The sequence below is a fragment of the Bos mutus genome, chromosome 6 (genome assembly GCF_027580195.1).
Source record: "Bos mutus isolate GX-2022 chromosome 6, NWIPB_WYAK_1.1, whole genome shotgun sequence".
Lineage (NCBI taxonomy): Eukaryota > Metazoa > Chordata > Mammalia > Artiodactyla > Bovidae > Bos > Bos mutus.
In genome coordinates, this window is record NC_091622.1 from 105324422 (window position 1) to 105345431 (window position 21010).

General features: G+C 42.1%; 1 protein-coding gene across 1 annotated transcript in view; it reads right to left on the minus strand.

The window, feature by feature from the left end:
- The window catches only part of CLNK (cytokine dependent hematopoietic cell linker), a 209291-nt gene that overhangs the window by 71843 nt on the left and 116438 nt on the right, over window positions 1-21010 (minus strand). Inside the window, exons 5-8 of the mRNA XM_070372699.1 lie at window positions 20654-20694; window positions 14685-14826; window positions 12386-12483; window positions 3322-3367 (exon numbers count right to left, since the gene is read on the minus strand). Of these exons, the coding sequence (XP_070228800.1) occupies window positions 3322-3367; window positions 12386-12483; window positions 14685-14826; window positions 20654-20694 (327 nt within the window). The remainder of the gene's footprint in view (window positions 1-3321; window positions 3368-12385; window positions 12484-14684; window positions 14827-20653; window positions 20695-21010) is intronic.

The following is a 21010-nucleotide window of genomic DNA, read 5'->3' on the forward strand; positions in this document are numbered from 1 at the left end:
TTCTTGTTGTACTCCTTGAGGAATTGCTTTACTCTTTTCTTACTTGGGGCAATTGATGCTTTTTCACATGAAAAAGCAGGCTCTCCCTTTTTTGCATAGACTACTGGGAAGATTGAGGCAAACTAGTAGCTTAATTTTAATAGAATGCAATGACTTGTGCCTTAGGATCCCGAATTTCATATTTACCTTTGTCTGTCTCTATATTTCCTATGATTTAAAACTTTTTCTGCTATACCATGCAAGTTTTTGTTAACTACTCCAACAGTTGTGAGCTAAGGTGAAGTATAAATAAATAGATGAATGAATAGTTGTGATTTGTGATTTATAATGAGAAATGTATATTTGGTCTTCATCTCTGTGTCTGGCACAGAGCTCCTAAATCCTTTGGAATTTCCTAAGTGATGAGAGCTATCTAAGCGTCTTTTGTTATGTTAAGGAGATTACTTGTAGATCCTACCTAAGGATGGGGGCTGGTGGCCAGTGGAGCTGACCATGTGATTGGAGGGTTGAAACTTACAGTCCCCCAAATCTAAACCTACCCCTACTTCTAGGAAGCAGGGAGTGGCTTGAGATTGAGTTCAGTCACCAACAGCCAATGATGTAATCAACCGTGCCTACGTAATGAAGTCTCCACAAACTCCCAAGAGTTTGAAGCTTCCAGGTTGGTGAACACACAGAGCTTTAACACATGGAAGCTCCCTGACTTTTCCCAATACCTCCCTTCTGTGTCTCTTCCACTTGACTGTTCCTGGGTTACATCCTTTTATTGATACATTGGCAATTTAGTAAGTAAGATGTTTCTTTGAGTTATGTGAGCCACTCTAACAAAGTAGTTGAACCCAAGGCAGGGGTGGATGGAACCTTCAGTCTATAGACGCGCAGGTGACAATCTGGGCTCATGACAGCATCTGCAGTGGTGGTGAGGTGCGGTCTGGTAGGACCGAACCCTTAACTTGTTCATCGGATGCTGTCTCTGGGTGGACAGTGCCAGAACTTGATTGAATTGTAGGACACCCATCTGGTGTCCAGAGAATTGCTTGATGATGTGTGGGTGGGAGAACTACCCCCTATGGATGTTGGAATTGGTATTAGAACCATCTGGATTGTCACACAGACGTATTAATATATGTAGAATGGTGGTCAAAGAAGATTCTGCCATCAAAGAAATGAAGCTTCATGTCTACAGTGAACTATTAAAAAAAGAGAAGAATTGTGAAACCCATTTCTTACCTTTCTCCCCAGGACTCAGGGCTTCCCTTGTGGCTCAGCTGCTAAAGAATCTGCCTGCGATGCAGGAGACCTGGGTTCGATCCCTGGGTTGGGAAGATCCCTTGGAGAAGGAAAAGGCTACCCACTCCAGTATTCTGGCTTGGAGAATTCCATGAACTGCATAGTCCATGGGGTCGCAAAGAGTCGGACATGACTGAAGGACTTTCACTTTCACTTTCCAGGACTCATTTCTCCATAAATGGCTATGAAGGTTCTATTATGACTTAGAACCTCTGTATATATCAAATGATTATGATCTGCTTTGAGGTCCCTCTGTGCTCTGCGCTCTGGGCCCTTTCTCTCTCAGGCAGGAAAAAACTGCTATATAATTCATGTCTTCTAAGGGCTAGCAATACTAATACATCAGTTACTGAAGGAACGCTCTAAATCAAGTGCTCTGTACATCAAAGGCATTTCCATGTTCTTGGACTCAAGAGGAATAGGAAAGCTTCCCTATTTGGGACGGTTTAAAGGGGTCTAGAGGGCAGATAGACAGGGATCAGTCAGGCTATGGAAGATGGAGAGGAGAGATAGGGCAGGGAACAGCCCTTGTCCCCTGCTTCTGCTTATGCAGTTCAACTGAAGAGTCATAAAAGCCCTGGTGACCTCACATTTCAAGAGGAGGAAAGTAAAGGCTTTGAAAGGTTAGGTGCCTCACTTAAGGTCACACAGCCAGGGCGTGGCACAGCCAGGGCGCCAGCCGCTCTCCTTGCTCCTTCCGCCTCGCTTCCCTTTGTGGGCATCGTCTCTTGTGCCTCCAGGTCCATTGCTCATCTGGTCCATTCTGTTCCACCTACGCTCAATCCTCGGGGACCAACCAGCACAGGCAAACTGGCCCTGTGGTTTCTGGTTGGGTTTGGCCATTGGGAAGTCCCAGCAGGAGACAAGAGGGAGCTTGGAGAGGGAGGTTGGGGCGTCTATTCCATTCATTCCCACCCTGGGAGGAAAGTAAGGAAAGTGAAGTCGCTCAGTCGTGTCTGACTCTTTGCGGCCCCATGGACTGTAGCTTCCCAGGCTCCTCCGTCCATGGGATTTTCCAGGCAAGAGTACTGGAGTGGGTTGCCATTTCCTTCTCCAGGAGATCTTCCTGACCCAGGGATCAAACCTGGATCTCCTGACACTTTACCGTCTGAGCCACCAGCCACATGGGCTGGTGATGTCCCTCAAAAACGGCCGCTGCTCCTCTCAAGGTGGTGAGCGCCTTCTTGTTTCCTGTGGCTGTCCCCTCATCTCTGGGTTTAGGAGTGGTAATAATGTCACTGCTGCTGGCCCCAGTGCCTGCATCATCCCACACTCTTCCCCAACACCTCACATACCTTAGTAAACAGTTTCTTTACAAATAAACCTCTTTAAATTATCCTAACTTGGACGTGCCATCTCTTCCCTCTTAGGACTCTAATAATTACACTTTCCCATTAAAGAAAATTTGATGTTAGTAATACGTTACAGAATATAGCATAAGACACATAAAAGATGAATTTGATACGTTTAAGTTACTGGGAAATGTAAATCATGGGGCTGTCATCTTTTCCAAGTGGACATTGTAAAAAGAAGGGGACATTGGGGAAAGTGAGGAGAGAAGCTATAATGTATAGGATTCAATTAAATTACTGTAGCTATCCTCCATTTGTGCTTCTAGCAGTACTGAAATTGTTTCTTTTCAGTTTCTTACCTGTTTCTTCATCTCCAAATTGAGTTGCTTTGCCTAAAGCTTTAAAATCTGTTTTCATATTAATTAATCAAACATTTTAAAATTAGATGTCTATCTTTCAATTTTACAAGGATATGCTTAGAGGAGTAACTTAGCTATGTATTTGAGGCAAGAAATATATGTTTCAAAACAATTTCTTTCCAGATTGTACAACATGGAATATGACTTTTCATAGTCAACTTCCTCATTAATAAGGTAAGGTGATAAAAAGGCATAAGATGTGAGAGAGTCTTTCCAAAATTAGAAAACCTTATTAGATGAAGGTTAATTTAACAGATAACCTTGTTCAGAAAAATCTAAAAATATACAGATATATTTCAAACTTTGTGATTTGACTTTACCTTTAACATGTTGTTTTCTGATATCCTTGGAAATGGGTTTTTCCACCTGTAGAAGACAATGCATTACAATTATCTCTTAAATTGCGACTATTCCATTTCATAACCTGCCACTTGGTATGGTTAGATCCCTTAGGTTATGAGTCCAGGACTCATCATTCTAACAGATCACCCTGTGTGTATTGTTGGCAACTATTCAACGTGTGTAAATACCACCATGCCAGTGACGAGTGTAGGGGCCTCAGGTGGTAATTCGGCATAAAAAAATATTTGGTTTGAGAATCAATCCTGCCTCTTATTGCTGTGAAACTTTGGAAAGGCATTTACCATATTATGAGCCTTAGATATTTTTTCCATCTTTTTTAATAGGGAAAATTTTGTTCATGTCAATTCATGTCATTGAGTTATTGTGAAGATCAATATACATGATCAAGTCCATGAAAGGGACTGAGCAGGCAGATCAAAGTGTAGCCTTGTGTAAATGCCCTTGTTGGGATTTCACCTTCATCATGTGCTGGCTATGAGAAGGTGGCCAGTCATTTAACTTTCTAAACCTCAGTTTCCTCAGCTGTGAAATGAGGGTAATAGAAGAACTGACACTTCACAAGGATGGCAGAACTACATGAGATAGGCTATGTGCCTAGAACAGGAAATAACACCAGTCAAGCTGAAGAATGGTTAGCTGTCATTGTTAATTGTATTAAAGGCATTGGTAGGACTTCCCTCGTGGTCCAGTGGTCAAGACTTTGTCTTCCAATGCAGGGGGTGTGGGTTTGATCCCTGGTAGAGGAGCTCAGATCTCACATGCCTCATGGCCATAACACAGAAGCAATACCGTAACAAACGCAATAAAGACTTAAAAAAAAATGGCCCACATAATAAAAAGAGAAATCACCACTTAAAAAAGCTAAAGGCAGAGTTGAATATTAAGGGCTTGCTGAATAATCTTTAGATGTGAGGGTGAAGGAGGTGCTGTGTGTTAGTAGCTCAATCTTGTCTGACTCTTTGTGACCCCACAGACTGTAGCCTGCCAGGCTCCTCTGTCCATGGGGTTCTCCAGGCAAGAATACTGGAGTGGGTTGCCATTCTCTTCTCTAGAGGATCTTCCCGAACAAGGGATTGAACCCAGGTCTCCTGCACTGCAGGCACATTCTTTACCATTTGAGCTACAGGGAATCTTGAAGAAGGTGAGGGAGACATACTAATGATGCCCAATGCCTTGGAAAGCCTTTACGCCTAGGTCAGTATTGGGGTCTGTGATGTTTATTTTTATGTGTCAAATTGACAGGGTCACAGGGTATCCAGATGTTTGGTGAAACCTTATTTCTGGGTGTGTCTGTGGAAGTGATTCTGGATGAGATTATAATTTGGATCAGCGGACTGAGTAAGGCTGATTGCCTTCTGCAAAGCCAGTGGGCATCTTTCAGTCCAGGGAGGGCATGAATAAAATAAAAAGGGAGGGGAAAAGAGAGTTTGCTCTCTCTGCCTGACTGTTGACTCGGGTCGTTGCTCTTCTCCTGCCCTTGATGACTGAGATTTACATCACTGCTTCTCTTGGTGCCCGTGCCTTTGGACTTGAGCTGGAAGTTAGAGGCCACCGGCATTCCTGGTCTTCACCTTTCAGATGGCAGATTGTGGAACTTGAGCCTCCATAATCACTAATTTATTTATATGTATACATCTATATGCCTATGTGTCTCGAGCTTTCTATCCTATCTTTCTATCCATCTGTGTATCTATTTTATCAATCTACTGGGGGCTTTCCAGGTGTCTCAGTGGTAAAGAACCCACTTGCAATGCAGGAGACACAGGAGATGGGGGCTCGCTCCCTGGGTGGGAAGCGATATACCCTGGGGAAGGAAATAGCAACCTGTTCTAGCATTCTTGCCTGGGAAATCCCATGGACAGAGAATCCTTGTGGGATACAGTCCAGAAAGTCACAAAGAGTCTGACATGATTGAGTATACACACATCTATCTATTAGTATCTATCTCTATCTATCTATTATCTACCTACCTACTGCTTGTACTTCTAGAGAACCCTGACTAATATAGAGTTTTTGCAGTATACTTTATTGCTGCCAAGTTGAGGTGGTCAAGGTGAAGGAGAGGGAGGGTCATTGAACCCCCTGTTGCCTGTTAGGTCTTGATGGTCAAAGTCCGCCTCTTTTCCTCTGTGGGACACTGGACCACATAATTCTGCCTACACATGATGTGGCTCTTCTGCTGGTCAATACAGTAAAGCATCAGGTATGGTTTCGGTTTTGTTATTGCTGTGGCTTCCTTCATCACACCCTCAGCTTTCAGTTCCTCCAGGGAGACCCCACTGAAGCTGGTGTGCTGGAGGGTTTTTGTCAAGTTCTTGTTGCATCCTCAGCTTTCAATCTTCCCTGTGCACCTGCCCAAGAGAGAGGGTCTCTCCCAATGCTCTTCCCACCTCCTATTGCTAGCCTGGAGCAGGGGAGAGTCTCCAGGTCTCTGTCTTGCCTGGCCCCGCATAATTAGGGTGTTAGGGATCAGGCTTCCTTAGTGCCTGCTCTTCTCCCCTTTGCTGGCCAAATTCTATTTTTAAAAATTAATTTTTAAATGAAGTATCAATCCTAAAGGATATCAACCCTGAATACTCATTGGAAGGACTGATGCTGAAGCTGAAGCTCCAATACTTTGGCCAACTGATGCAAAGTGCCGACTCACTGGAAAAAACCCTGATGCTGGGAAAGATTGAGGGCAGGAGGAGAAGGGGGTGACAGAGGATGAGATGGTTGGATGGCATCACCAATTCAACAGACATGGATTGGGCAAACTCTGGGAAATGGTGAAGGATCGGGAAACCTGGTGTGCTGCAGTCCATGGGGTCACAAAGAGTTGGACACGACTGAGTGACTGAACAACAACAACAATAGGTAATTTACAATGTTGTGCCAATCTCTGCTGTATGGCAAAGACTCAGTTATACACCTATATGCATTCTGTTTTAATATTCTTTTCCATTATGGTTTATAACAGGAAAGAAAGTGAAGTCGCTCAGTCGTGTCTGGTTCTTTGTGACCCCATGGACTGTAGCCTACCAGGCTTCTCCATCCATGGGATTTTCCAGGCAAGAGTACTGGAGTGGGTTGCCATTTCCTTCTCCAGGAGATCTTCCTGACTCAGGGATTGAACCCAGGTCTCCCGCATTGTAGGCACATGCTTTACCATCTGAGCCACTAGGGAAGTCCTTATAACAGGATGTTGAATATATTTCTCTGTGCTGTACATTAGGACCTTGTTGTTGATCCATTCTAAATGTAATAGCTTGCATCTACCAACCCCAAACTCCTAGTCCATCCCCCTCTCTCCCCACCCACCTTGGCAACCACAAGTCTGATCTCTGCATCCGTGAGTCTATTTCTGTTTTGTAGATAGGTTCATTTGAGTCCTGTTTTAGATTCCACATACAAGTGATATCATATGGTGTTTTTCTTTCTCTTTCTGACTTACTTCACTTAGGATGATAATCCCTAGTTGTAGCTGGCCATGTTCCATTTTGTGTCTTTGGACATTTGGATCCATTTGGCTCTTGCACGAGAGAGTTTTTTGGCTGCATCTTCTCCAGAGGGACCTACACTTTGACGGTATTGGCATAGGATCCCAGGCCTAGAAGTATTTTATGCCCCTCTCCAGGGCTATTCTCATTTTCTATCAAATACAGCTTTTCTAACGTCTACTACATACCTGTAACAATGCTAGATTATGCGGGGATGAAGAAGAATAAGAGGTTAGATGCAAAAGGTGGAATCATATGGATGCAGTTCTGAGTTTACAGCATATTATAACACAGGTTTCATTATAACAGAAGTTTTTCAACCTTGGCACCATTGAGAGTTGGGGCAGGGCAATTTGCTGTGGGAGGCTGCCCTGTGCGTTTACAGGGTACTTAGCGGCATCCCTGCCCTCTGCCCACTAGATGTCAGCAGCGTTCCCCAAGTCTTAACAACCAAAAATGTCGCCAGTCATCGTAAATATCCACTAGGGGGCAAACCGTTCCCAGGAGAGAACCACCGATAACAATGCAATGTGTTACTGGTGTAGAAGACCGCTTTGCATCGCTTCCTGCAGAAGGCTTCTCAAAAGCCTCTGCTTGGTCTGAGTGATGCAGCTCCCTGCTCTTTGTATCTTGTGTCACCTCAGTCTTAACACCTTGTATTATTATTTCAAAACTGCCAATTTGGGCCACTGCCTCCTCCATTAGACTGTGGACACTGGCTCCCTTTTTTTTTTAAATCCCCATTGTTGAGCATAGTGCTTTGTACACAGCAAGTGCTCAATAAATGAAAAGATGGGCAATGGTTTAGTGCTTTAAGATAGTTGTAACCAGTCTAACGGGGCTTCCCAGACAGTGTTAGTGGCAAAGAACCTGTGTGCCAATGCAGGAGACATAATTATAGACTCAGGTCTGATCCCTGAGTCAGGAAGAATCAGAGACGGGCATGGCAACCCACTCCAGTATTCATAACTAGAGAATTCCATGGACAGAGGAGCCTGGTGGGCTACAGTCCACAGGGTTGCCAAGAATTAGACACAACTGAAGCGACATAGCATGCACGCATGCAATCAGTCTAAGGAATCAACATAAGAACCGGTTCCTGTAAGGACTGTTGAAGATCCAATTCACAGATAGTTTAATCACCATGTAAATGTGCAAAACTAATTGGAATTAACTCCTGAGAATGAAGTTATAATAATAAAAAAAGTCTGCTTACCATAAAAACTATTTTTCAAACATTGGTTATAAAAGCAAAACTCCCTTTTTTATTTGAATTGAGGCCAAGTCCTTATTGAATTAATTTATAAGACAACTTGCCTCCTGGCCAAAATTGTGCTCATCTCCCACCTCCTATTTCTCACAAGATTTCACTTGCTTTAATATATTGAAATTTTAGTTCCTCTTGTAAAGTGACCTAGCTAAAAGAAGAAATTTGTAACAAAAAACTACAAAGATAATATGAAAGGATATAAAGTAATAAGAATGGAGACTTAAATTCTGGCATAGTCGTTTAAGAAAAATCAAATGAGAATTATCATCTTTTAAGAAAGCATTCTTCTCATGAAAGTTTACTTCTGTGCAAAGAGGAATTATCAGTGGTTTTTAGGGAAAGAAAAGCTTAACTTTTTAGGTCAGAATTTTCTACTTTTTGTAACCAGACAAGAATTTGTGACTTTAGCCTCTGGCCCAGTGACTCTGAAATTCCTATTCTTCCCTCAATATGTTTCGTGCTTTAGAGATGAAGCTCCTGAAATGCCCTCTTCCCTGTCTAACAGTGCTCTGTTGGGGCCTGCCCCAGCTGTTCATCTCAGAGATAATTGCAAGTATTCACATGTATGGATGTGAGAGTTAGACTAGAAAGAAAGGTGAGCGCTGAAGAATTGATGCTTTTGAACTGTGGTGTTGGAGAAGACTCTTGAGAGTCTCTTGGACTGCAAGGAAATCCAACCAGACCATCCTAAAGGAGATCAGTCTTGGGTGTTCATTGGAAGGACTGATGTTGAAGCTGAAACTCCAATACTTTGGCCACCTCATGCGAAGAGTTGACTCATTGGAAAAGACCTTGATGCTGGCAGGGACTGGGGGCAGGAGGAGAAGGGGACAACAGAGAATGAGATGGCTGGATGGCATCACCGACTCGACGGACGTGAGTTTGGGTGAACGCCAGGAGTTGGTGATGGACAGGGAGGGCTGGCAGGCTGCGGTCATGGGGTCGCAGAGTCGGACATGGCTGAGTGACTGAATTGACTAAATATGACAGCTCTGCAGGACAGACTAGAGAAAGTGTCCATGTGGACAGAGACCAAGCTGGGTCTTTTTGAATTATGTTTTTTTTTTCCAGGATACGACATCACCGACTCAATGGATGTGAGTTTGAGCAAGCTCGAGGAGGTGGTGAAGGACAGGGGAGCCTGGTGTGCTGCCGTCCAAGGGGTCGCAAAGAGTCAGACACGACTGAGCTGCTGAACAGCTACAACAGGATATAAGCCCCGTAGTGGAATTTCTGGGTCATATGGTAGTTCTATTTTTAGTTTTTCAAGAAAAATCCTTACTGTTCTGCATAGTGGCTGTATGGATTTACATTCCCACCAACAGTGCAAGAGAGTCCCAGTTTGGTGCTCTGTGGTAATATTTAGATTGGTGGGATTGGAGTGGGGAGGGGAGGGATATATGTGTACATAGAGCTGATTCACTTAGCTGTATAGCAGAAACTAACACAATGTTTTAAAACAACTATATCCCATTAAAAAAAAAGAAATCAAACAGGGGAAAGAAGACTGCGTTTCTTTTCCTATTAATATTTCAAGCTGTGGAGGTGATTTAGTTGCTAAGTTGTGTCTGACTCTTTGCGACCGCATGGACTAGAGCCTGCCAGGCTTTGCTTTCCATGGGACTTCCCAGGCAAGAATATTGGAGTGGGTTACCATTTCCTTCTCTGGGGATCTTCCTGACCCAGGGATCAAACCTGGGTCTCCTCCATTGCAGGTGGATTCTTTTTACCAGCTGCGCTACCAAGGAAGCCTTCATATTTCAAGCTAGTCATATTTCCAATTTCAGTTCAAAGCACTGAGTTTGTTTGTCCATTTCCATTCACATGCTGTGTGCTGTGCTGAGTCATTTCAATCATGTCCAACTCTGTGTGACCCCCATGGACTGTAGTCCACCAGGCTCCTCTGTCCACGGGATTCTCCAGGCAAGAAGACTGGAGTGGGTTGCCATGTCCTCCTCCAGGGGATTTTCCAGACCAAGGGACTGAACCTGAGTATCTTGTGTCTCCTCACTGGTAGGCAGGTTCTTTACCACTAGTGCCGCCTGGAAGCTCTTCCATCCATGTGAGCAGTATGTACTGAGAACCTTTGACATAAAGCCACTGTGCTAGATGCTGGGGCTAAAATCGGCCCTGTGCTCATGGAGGTGTCATCTGGTAGCTGACAGCTCTGTGCCTGGCACTGTGCTCTGTATGGATTATCATGAAAGCTATGAGATTGTATAGTTTAGACTGTAAAGGCTCAGAGAAGGTAAGTAACTGGCCCAAAGAAGCAGAGCTCAAAAAGTTGGAGCCATTAAAATGAGACTTATAACATTCATCTTGCAAGGTTATTTTAAGGATTAAATGTCATTCATTCATTCATTTATTCCCATCTTTCCTCAGAAAGACCTTTCCTGACTGCCTTGCTTTCATTCTATTTTCAAAGCTCATCACTTGATACATTGTCTTTGTATCTATTCTTTATCCATTTACATATCATAGGTCTCCACCCACTACATGTCAGTTTCATGAGAGCAGGGCCTTGGTGGTTTACTGCCGAATACTAGAGTGGATAATTGTGTCTGGTCCATGGCAGGCACCCAACATATGTTTCTTAAATGAATTTGTTGAGTGAATGATTAAAATGTTTAGCTTAGTATCTGTGTAAAGAGGAAGTGTTCAATATTTCATCCCTTATCTTGCTCTCCCAATCTCTATTGGCTGTGTTCTGTGTGAATGGCTTGGTAAAAATTGTAGTTTCCTTTTCTTGTCAATATTTAAAAGAAACCCTCTAGTTAAACGAGTAAACCATTTGCATAGATAATGCACAAGGATGAATGTGTTATAAATATTTAAGTGGGTTCACAGTCACTAATAAATGTGAAACAAATTTTAAAGAAGGAACAGCAAAATCTCTTTCTCTTTTTTAAAAATTATAATTAAAAAAATAATGCACAGTTTTGGAGAGAATTCTATGAGGTGGAAATTCTAATACAGGGCTTCTGCAGGGGGCTGGGGGGCGGGGACAGTAAATTGAAATGATTTTTCAGGGACCAACTTCACAGTATGTACCGAAAGCCTTTAAAATATTTTCACTCAATGGTTAAATAAAATAATTAAAAATCTTATATGAGGAGTGAAGTATCTGTAAAGACTATGCTTATTGATGCTTGTTTTATGACATGGGACATAGTTGTATGACTGAAACAATGTGCAAAGGAAGGAAAACCAGTATATACTATACAACAAAGACTTCGTTGCATGAGATACATTAGCACAGAAAACATTGACATGAAATTTACCCAAATGTTATGACTGATAGCCTTGCAACCTCAGGGATGATTAATATGTATTTTGTGCAATGTTATTAAAAACAAAATACTATATGTGTTTAGAGCACTTACATTTACAAGATATTTTCAACAGCTTTTTGAAGTAAGCATGGCAGAGGTTGTTACTCCTGTTTGGCTACTGGGTTTACAAAGAAAGAGGTTCAGAGAGGTTGACCTACAGTTGTCTCTTCATATCTGCCAGGGATTACTTCCAGCGTGCCCCTGGAATACCCAAATCTGTGGATGCTCAAGTCCTTCATATGAAATTGCAGAGTATTTGTAAATAACATATGCATATCCTTCTGTATACAGTGAAAGCCTCAACGGCATGGGTTTGAACTGTGTGGGTCCACTTATACTCAGATTTTTTCATCAAGTACATACTAAGGAACTACAAAATACTTGGTTGGTTGAATTATCTCCAGATTACTTGTAATACCTAATACAATGTCAGTGCTATGTAAATAGTTGCTGGCATGTGGTAAATTCAAGTTTTGCTTCTTGGAATTTAATGGAATTTTTTTTTTTTAATCCTCGATTGAATCTACAGATGGGGAACTGACAGATATGGAGGACTGACTGGACTTATTACCATACCATTAGCAGTTGGAATCATTGGGCCTAAATCTGGACAAAATGATATGTTGTTATCAAAGAGATTTGAGTTTAAATTCTGCTCCTAGAGAACAGGATGAGTATTAAGTGAGACGCAGGTGAAAGTCCTTAGCCTGATGTCTGGCTCACAGAAAATCTTCCACAAATGTTAGTTCTCTTTCCTTCTAGTTATCTATTCTAAGGACCACGATCCCTCCAGCTGAATCACCCTGCACCTCACTGAGCTTGACCTGCTCACCACCAAGGCATTCCAACAAGATGCCTTGGAAATGAGAGACGGTAAAGCTCTTGGATACTAGGCAGTGCCCTCCATGTGTTTGGTTCATGCAGTCAAGCTTTTACTTACTTCTTCCAGCTTCATCCAGGTTAGCCTGTCTGTCGGGAGAGAGGTCTTGGAATCTAAGGACAGGGGTGTGTCCATCATACCCTTGAAATAGCGTGTATCTGTGAAAAAAGAAAAAAATTTAAAGTCATACTTTACATGACTCTGCACACTGTAATGAACAACATATTTGCACATCTACAAACTTAATGAACCATCATGATATAGGCTGCTGCTGCTGCTAAGTCACGGCAGTCATGTCTGACTCTGTGTGACCCCATGGACGGCAGCCCACCAGGCTCCTGTCCCTGGGATTCTCCAGGCAAGAACACTGGAGTGGGTTGCCATTTCCTTCTCCAGTGCATAAAAGTGAAAAGTGAAAGTGAAGTTGCTCAGTCGTGTCCGACTCTTTGTGACCCCAAGGACTGTAGCTCCTCCACCCATGGGATTCCCCAGGCAAGAGTACTGGAGTGGGTTGCCATTGCCTTCTCCACACAATATAGGCATGAGCTTGTAATTCTACTTCCACTTAACAGATGAAGAGGCTGAGGCTCAAAGAGGAGAGATCACTTCTCTTGGTCCATATACATAAATGCCAAAGTCTGGACCTGAACCTTCTTCATTCTCTTATCCACCTGGGAAATTCTACTCATCCTTCAAGGCTTGGACTGTGTCATGCCCTTCAGAAATCTTCCTAGACCCCACCCACCTGGCACACCACCCTGGATCTCTTTTCTATGTTACACACTTGTGTGTGCTTAGTCACTCAGTCATGTCTGACTCTTTGTGACCCCATGAACTGTAGCCTGCCAGGCTTCTCTGTCCACTGGGGTTCTCCAGGCAAGAATAGTGAAGTGGGTTGCTATGCCCTCCTCCAGGGGATCTTCCCAACCCAGGGACTGAACCCAAGTCTCTCACTTTGCAGGCAGATTCTTTACTATCTGAGCCACCAGGGAAGCCCATGAATACTGGATTGAATAGCCTATCCCTTTGCCGGGGGATCTTCCCAACCCAGTAATAGTACCAGGGTCTCCTGCTTTGCAGGTGGATTCTTTACCAGCTGAGCTACCAGGGAAGCCCACATTACATACTTAACATACGTATTTTATACTTAACATATATTTCTATATACTTGTGCTTTCTTGGTGGATTTGTGGTAAAGAATCCACCTGCCAATGCAGGAGACATGGGTTAGATCCCTGGTCCAGGAAGATCCCCTGGAGAAGGAAATGGCAACCCACTCCAGTATTCTTGCCTGGATAATTCCATGGACAGAGGAGCCTGGCAGGCTATAGTTCATGGGATTGCAAAGAGTGAGACATGACTGAGTGACTGAACAACAACAGCAGCTATATAATTAACATACTTATATACATTATATACCAAACTTATTCTATCATACTTACCTTTTTATCTCTTGATCAATGCTAACTGGCATACAATAGATATTAATTAATGCATATTGAGTGGATGAACAAAGGAATATCATTATTATTTACAAGGTGATTGTCCTCAAAGGGACTTCTGTAGATTCATTTCAGTAGGTCAGGCTCTCAAATCACAAATACTTCCTCTTTTCCCTCACAACACTTTGCTTTATTTAAGGTTCAGAGACCTTGTTTAAGCTGTGTAAGGTGCCCCAGTTACAAAGAAGAAAAGATGGTGTATATTAAGGTTTTCTTTCTCTTCAAAGCCTGGCTTTGCTGCCATGTTTTTGTGCTACTTATATGCTGGCTATGAGCAAGACAAATCAGCCATATTAAGTCTCCCCTTTTGTTCTGCTCTCTTCTCTGCAACGCTGTCTTAACAGGGATGTTGCCCGCATCTCTGCTTGTCGATCTTCTGCCATATTCATCAGTTGTCTCTCAGACTCAAGATATCATCATGGGGATTCTCTAGGCAAGAAGAGTGGAGTGGGTTGCCATGCCATCCTCCAGGGGACCTTCCCAACCCAGGGATCGGACCTAGGTCTCCCACATTGCAGGTGGATTCTTTATCATCTGAGCCACCAGGGAAGCCATCATGATAATAATAAATAGTCATAGAGCTCTGACTCTGCACCGAGTCCTCCTCTGAGAACTCAACATGCATCTTTCATGTAACTACCTGGGGTACGTGGAGTAAGCTCTATCTTCAGATATCTTGAACCCTATCTTCAAATATAGAAAATGGTTTTCAGGTGCTTGCTCCAGGACACACAGCTAATAAGCTGTGGAAGCAGGATTTTAACCTAGAGTTGCTAATTCAGAACCTGTATCTTTAGTCACTCTACAATATCGCAGCATGCGCATGCGATTTTCAGATTTCAGGCCCTAAACATTACCTGCATATTCAGATTCCTTAATAGGCCTGGCTGGTAAGATTTTCACTGATTGCCAGTCTTCTCCCACGTGAAGCTCAGGGTCTTCATAGTCATCACCTGTGTGGCCTTTTGCTCCATCCAGGACTGCCATGGAATTCCTTTCCTAAGGAGGGGACATTTCAGTAAGTCAACGGGAGGTACAACAATGACAAAGATTATAGGCTACAGTGCTGGCCAGGGGAGTAATAGAGATCCCCTTGCTGTGAGTTAAAGATTTAAGAGTCTGGAGTCTAGGGGAGTTAACCTCTCATGGTGGCAGAATTGTAACGATATCCTTAGAAACCATCATGGTGGTGTGAGACACTCCCTTTGTCTCTCCCCTTCAATCTACAACAATTAAGACATCCATAACTCAACAAAGAATTGATGCTTTTGAACTTTGGTGTTGGAGAAGACTCATGAGAGTCCCTTGGACTGCAAGGAGATCAAACCAGTCAATCCTAAAGGAAATCAATCCTGAATATTCATTGAAGGACTGATGCTGAAGCTGAAACTCCAATACTTTGGCTACCTGATGTGAGGAACTGACTCCTTCAAGATCCTGATGCTGGGAAAGATGGAGGGCAGGAGGAGAAGGGGATGACAGAGGATGAGATGGTTGGATGGCATCACCGACTCTATGGACATGAGTTTGAGCAAGGTCTTGGAGTTGGTGATGGACAGGGAAGCCTGCGTGCTGCAGTCCATGGGGTCTCAAAGAGTCAGACATGACTGAACTGAACTAAACTCAACAAAGGTTCCTCTGCCCAAGACACTGGGACTCCAGAGATACCCACATGTTTGTTCATCTGAAGAAGGGTAGATTGGAATATATAGAGTGGGTAGAACTGGGGGAAGAATAGAAGTAGTGCCCCTGATCCTGAACCCCAGAAATCCTGGTACCACCAGTGGGGGTTGTGCACATGACTCTAGGTCATGGCTACATTCGTGCCCATGAGCACAGGGGACTGGGCAGCAATCTCCAGGTGTACCTGTGACTCTGTCACCTCCTGCCCATGGCAGTATTACCTGGCTCCCCATCCCTTGCTACGGCAGCAGTTTCAATGTGCCAAGCAACTCTGGACATGAAGATGTCAATGGCAGACACTGGCATTAGAAAGGCACCCCCGGTGACCCAAGAGGCGTAAGCAGAAATGACAAGGGCACCAGTGACCACTCTGGTAGAAGCAGTGGAGGGTGGAAAGTGCCAATTCTCAAATAGAGCTGAGGTAAGAAAAAACAAAAACAAAAACTTGTGCTTTAGCGGTGTGTACTGAAAATCAGAAGAAAGGTCTGTAATTACCAATGTGTGGATCTTTCAGAGTCAAAGTAAACAAAGCTTTACATAAACAAGAGGGGTGTTTACTACTTCAAAGGCACTAGTAGAGGAACAGCTCACCAAGCACCATGAAAAACCATGGTAACACAGTCTCACATCTTGAACATAACAATTATCCAGAAACCAAACTTAAAGTCACAGCAGACTATGATCTAATTGATGGAGAATTCAAAAGAGCTGTCATGAAGAAACTCAGAGTTATAAGAAAACTCAGAAAGCAATTCAATGAGCTCAGGAGTAAAACCAGTGAACAGAAGCAATACTTACCAAAGAGACTAAAAATCTAAAAAAGAACCAAAAAGAAATTCTGGAGCTTGAGAACTCAATACATGAGCTGAAGAATGTATTAGAAAGCATTGGAAACAGAGCAGACCATATGGAAGAGAGAATCAGTGAGCTCAAAGAAAGAAATCTAAAAATGATTCTCAGGTAGAAGAGGAGAAGCAACTAAGATTTTAAAGCAATGAAAAAATTCTATAAGAACTATCTGATTCCATTAGAAAGAAGCAACATGAGAATAGTGGATATGCCAGAAAGGGAAGAGAGGGAGAAGGGAGCGTTTGTTTAAAAATGTAATAGCTGAGAACTTTCCAAACCTGAGGAAGGAATTGGATATACAAGTTAATGAAACTCATAGGACACCTAATTATCATAACGCAAAAAGATCTTCTGCAAGATACATTATATCAAAACTGTCGAAGGTCAATGATAAAGGTTTTAAAAGCGGTCAGGGAAAAAAGGTAGTCACCTACAAATGTACTCCCATTAGGCTATCAGCAGATATCTAAGAGAACCTCTACAGGTCAGGGGAGAGAGGAATGATATATTCAAAATTTGCTGTTTAATCATTAAGTCATGTCTGACTCCATGAGACCCCATGGACTGTAGCCCACCAGGCTCCTCTGTCCATGGAATTCTCCAGGCAAGAACACTGGAGTGGGTGGGTAGCCATTCCCTTTGCCAGGGGATGTTCCCAACCCAGGAATCGAATCCACATCTCCTGCATTAGAGGATTCTTTATCACTGAGCTACCAGGGAATAGTCAAAAATACTGAAAGATAAAAGATGTCAGTCAAGAATACTCTACCCAGCAAAGTTACCTTTCAGATATAAAGGAGAAATAAAGGCTCTCCCAGACAAACACACCTGAGGGAGTTCATTGCCATTAGAGCAGCCTTACAAGAAATGTTGAAAAGAGCTCTTCTGCCTGAAATAAGCAGAAGGCAATGGCACCCCACTCCAGTACTCCTGCCTGGAAAATCCCATGGACAGAGGAGCCTGGTGGGCTGCAGTCCATGGGGTCGAGAAGAGTCGGACACGGCTTAGCGACTTCACTTTCACTTTTCACTTTCATGCATTGGAGAAGGAAACGGCAACCCACTCCAGTGTTCTTGCCTGGAGAATCCCAGGGACGGGAAGCCTGGTGGGCTGCCGTCTATGGGGTCGCACAGAGTCGGTCACGGACTGAAGCAACTTAGCAGCAGCAGCAGCAGCAGCCTGAAATAAAAGTGGTAAAAGTACACTATACTTTGAGTAAGGGGATTAACGACTACCAGAAGTGTCTTAATGAGACAACGTATGTAAAATGTTGAGCATATTGCCTGATGGTCAGCACTCAACAAATATTAGCTGTAAATACTATTATGAATGCTACTGTGATAACAGCTACTATTAAAGAGAGTCTGAGATAAAGGAAGCCGACCCATCATGCTTTGTTCACCGCCCTTTAAAGCCTCTCTAACACTTGTTAAGGAGTTTATATGTCCTAGGTTCTTTCTGTACTTTATCTCATTGTATAAGCAGAAAAAAATCTATGAGATGATTTTACTATAGTGTAGGAAACTAGAATTAGATAGGCTTAAATTTAAATTCTGCTGCTACTGCTGCTGCTAAGTCACTTCATTCGTGTCCGACTCTGTGCGACCCCATAAACGGCAGCCCATCAGGCTCCCCCGTCCCTGGGATTCTCCAGGCAAGAGTACTGGAGTGGGTTGCCATTGCCTTCTCCAATTTAAATTCTAAGTCTGCATTATTCTCATTCTTTATTATGTATATTCTCTCTATATATGTATATTCTCTAATATACATAATATATATTCAGTTCAGTTCAGTTGCTCAGTCGTGTCCGACTCTTTGAGACCCCATGAATCGCAGCACACTAGGCCTCCCTGTCCATCACCAACTCCCGGAGTTCACTCAGACTCACATCCATCGAGTCAGTGATGCCGTCCAGCCACCTCATTCTCTGTCGTCCCCTTCTCCTCCTGCCCCCAATCCCTCCCAGCATCAGAGTCTTTTCCAATGAGTCAACTCTTCTCATGAGGTGGCCAAAGTACTGGAGTTTCAGCTTTAGCATCATTCCTTCCAAAGAAATCCCAGGGCTATATATAATACTATTATATATTATTATATAATATATATTAATAATCTAATATGTATAATATGTATTATTCTAATTGTTATATAAATAATATATATTCTATATATATATTAGAGAACAAGAATAATGCAGAACATATACTATAAATATATATTTATATAGGGCTTACTAGTCCTAAGACTCCAAGTGCATGCCTTTTTCTATCATCACTCTATCAAAGCAGTTTGGTAAAAGTAAAGACTAGTTATAGGATGAGTCTAATCTCCAGGTAAGCAGTAGCACAGTGGGGACTCACCAGACCCCTATCTGGAAAACTTTCTGGGCTTCAGTTTGGCTCATGGCAAATCTGATCATTCAACACAAAAGGTGGAATGCAATTTAGTCAGTCTGTGTTCTTTACGAGACAGCATAAATCTTTCTATTATCTGTCTACTGTTAATATTGGGGGTTCTTACTAAAAGCTCAGTATATATAAGTCTTCCACTTTATAAAATATTTTGGGATTGATTGTGTGTGCATGTGTGTCCTAGGGTGAGAATTCATAGCTTTAATTATTAAAGAAATCTTTCAAGAAGTAAAGAACCAAAGATTTTACAGGTAAATTCTATCTATTCATATATCTATCATCTATCTATACATCTATCTCTATCATTTCTATCTATTCCATTTATCATCTATAGATATGATAAAGCTATTTAAATTATGTACACATAATTGTTAACAATTAAATTATTTATAATATTAGGTAGCTGATTTCACATTATAAATTTAAAATTTTCTTTTAGTCATTAAAATTCTTTGTAAATATGATTAATTTACAATTAATATTATATCTATTGATTTATTATTAATAGAAGATGGTTAAAACTCAATATTAAAAAAATGAAGATCATGTCATCCAGTTCCTTCACTTCATGGCAAATAGATGGGAAAAAATGGAAACAGTGTCAGATTTCATATTGTTGGGCTCCAAAATCAATGCGGATGGTGACTGCAGCCAAGAAATTAAAAGACACTTGCTCCTTGGAAGAAAAGCTATGATAAACCTGGACAGCATATTAAAAAGCAGAGACATCGCTTTGCTGACAAAGGTCTGTATAGTCAAAGCTATGGTTTTTCCCGCAGTGTGTGTGGACTTGACAGATGGACCATAAGGAAGACTGAGCACTGGAGAACTGATGCTTTCAAACTGTGGTGTGGAGAAGACTCTTGAGAGTCCCTTGGACTGCAAGGAGATCCAACCAGTCCATCCTAAAGGACATCAGTCCTGAATATTCATGGGAAGGACTGATGCTGAAGCTGAAGCTCCAATACTTTGGCCACCTGATGTGAAGATCCAACTCATTGGAAAAGACCCTGATGCTGGGAAAGATTGAAGGCAGGAGGAGAAGGGGACGACAGGGGACAAGATAGCTGGATGGCATCACCGACTCAGTGGACATGAGTCTGAGCAAGCTCCAGGAGATGGTGAAGGACAGGGGGGCCTGATGTGCTGCAGTCCATGGGGTCGCAAAGAGTCAGACATGACTGAGTGGCTGAACAACAGAACAATATGGATTTATCATAATATATTCAGTGATTTTTCTATTATTGAATATATCACATGATTCCAGTGTGTTGCCATTTAAAATATATTATAAAACATAAATGAGTGTTTAATTATTCATCCAAATTTTAGGTTAATTCTTTAATTTGTCCCATAGAATTATGGGATTGAAGAAAATAAATATTTTTATATTTTTTAATCTTATAAAATTGCTTTCCAAAGAATTTCTTGTTATTTAAAATTTCACTATGAGTGTTGGCAGGTGCTTTTCTCACCACACACTTGCCAGCATCATGTGTTGGTATTTTCATTTTAATCAGTCTTCACAATGACCATTATGAGTTTATTTTTATCTCCATTTTATAGCTGAGGAATTGAAATATGTGTTTTTTTGTCTTTTTCTGTATTAATGCCTCAATATATTTATTTATTTATCCAGCTTTACCAAGAAATAATTGACATACATCACTGTGTAAGTTTCAGGCATACAGCACAATGATTTGATTTACATGTATTATAGGAATACCGTATTCTACCCAAGACTTGAAATGCACTTTTCTCTGCCAGGAAATCATGCCATTTGGAAAAGTTTAATGTTTTACAATTCACCAAGTACATAGAAAAAAGCCACTTACTTTGTAAATATCAAAGACTGACAAAATAGGTAAAGAGAGCAGCTGACTTACACCATCAAGAAGAAGAGGCTCATTAATAGTCTGGTACTGTCCTGCCAACAAAAACAGCAAAATGTTATTGCAAAACATTGGAAAGACTGGGCCCTTGTTTTTCTCCAGAAATCTTGTGCTCATTTCAGTTAATTGTTCTTGACTGTAATTGCTCAAAATGAAGTGCACATTTTCATGCTTCTCGCTCCATCAGCTGCTCTTGCCTAACAGGGGCAATTGGAAAAGGAGGAAAGGAAATCAAATCCCAACTCAGAAGGCTGGCTTTTTCTGCAGCAGGTAAGTTTTCCCACTGAAAGAGAAGCAAAGTTAGAAGGAACTCTGCCCCAAAATTAGTTGCACCCAAGTGATGACTCAGCA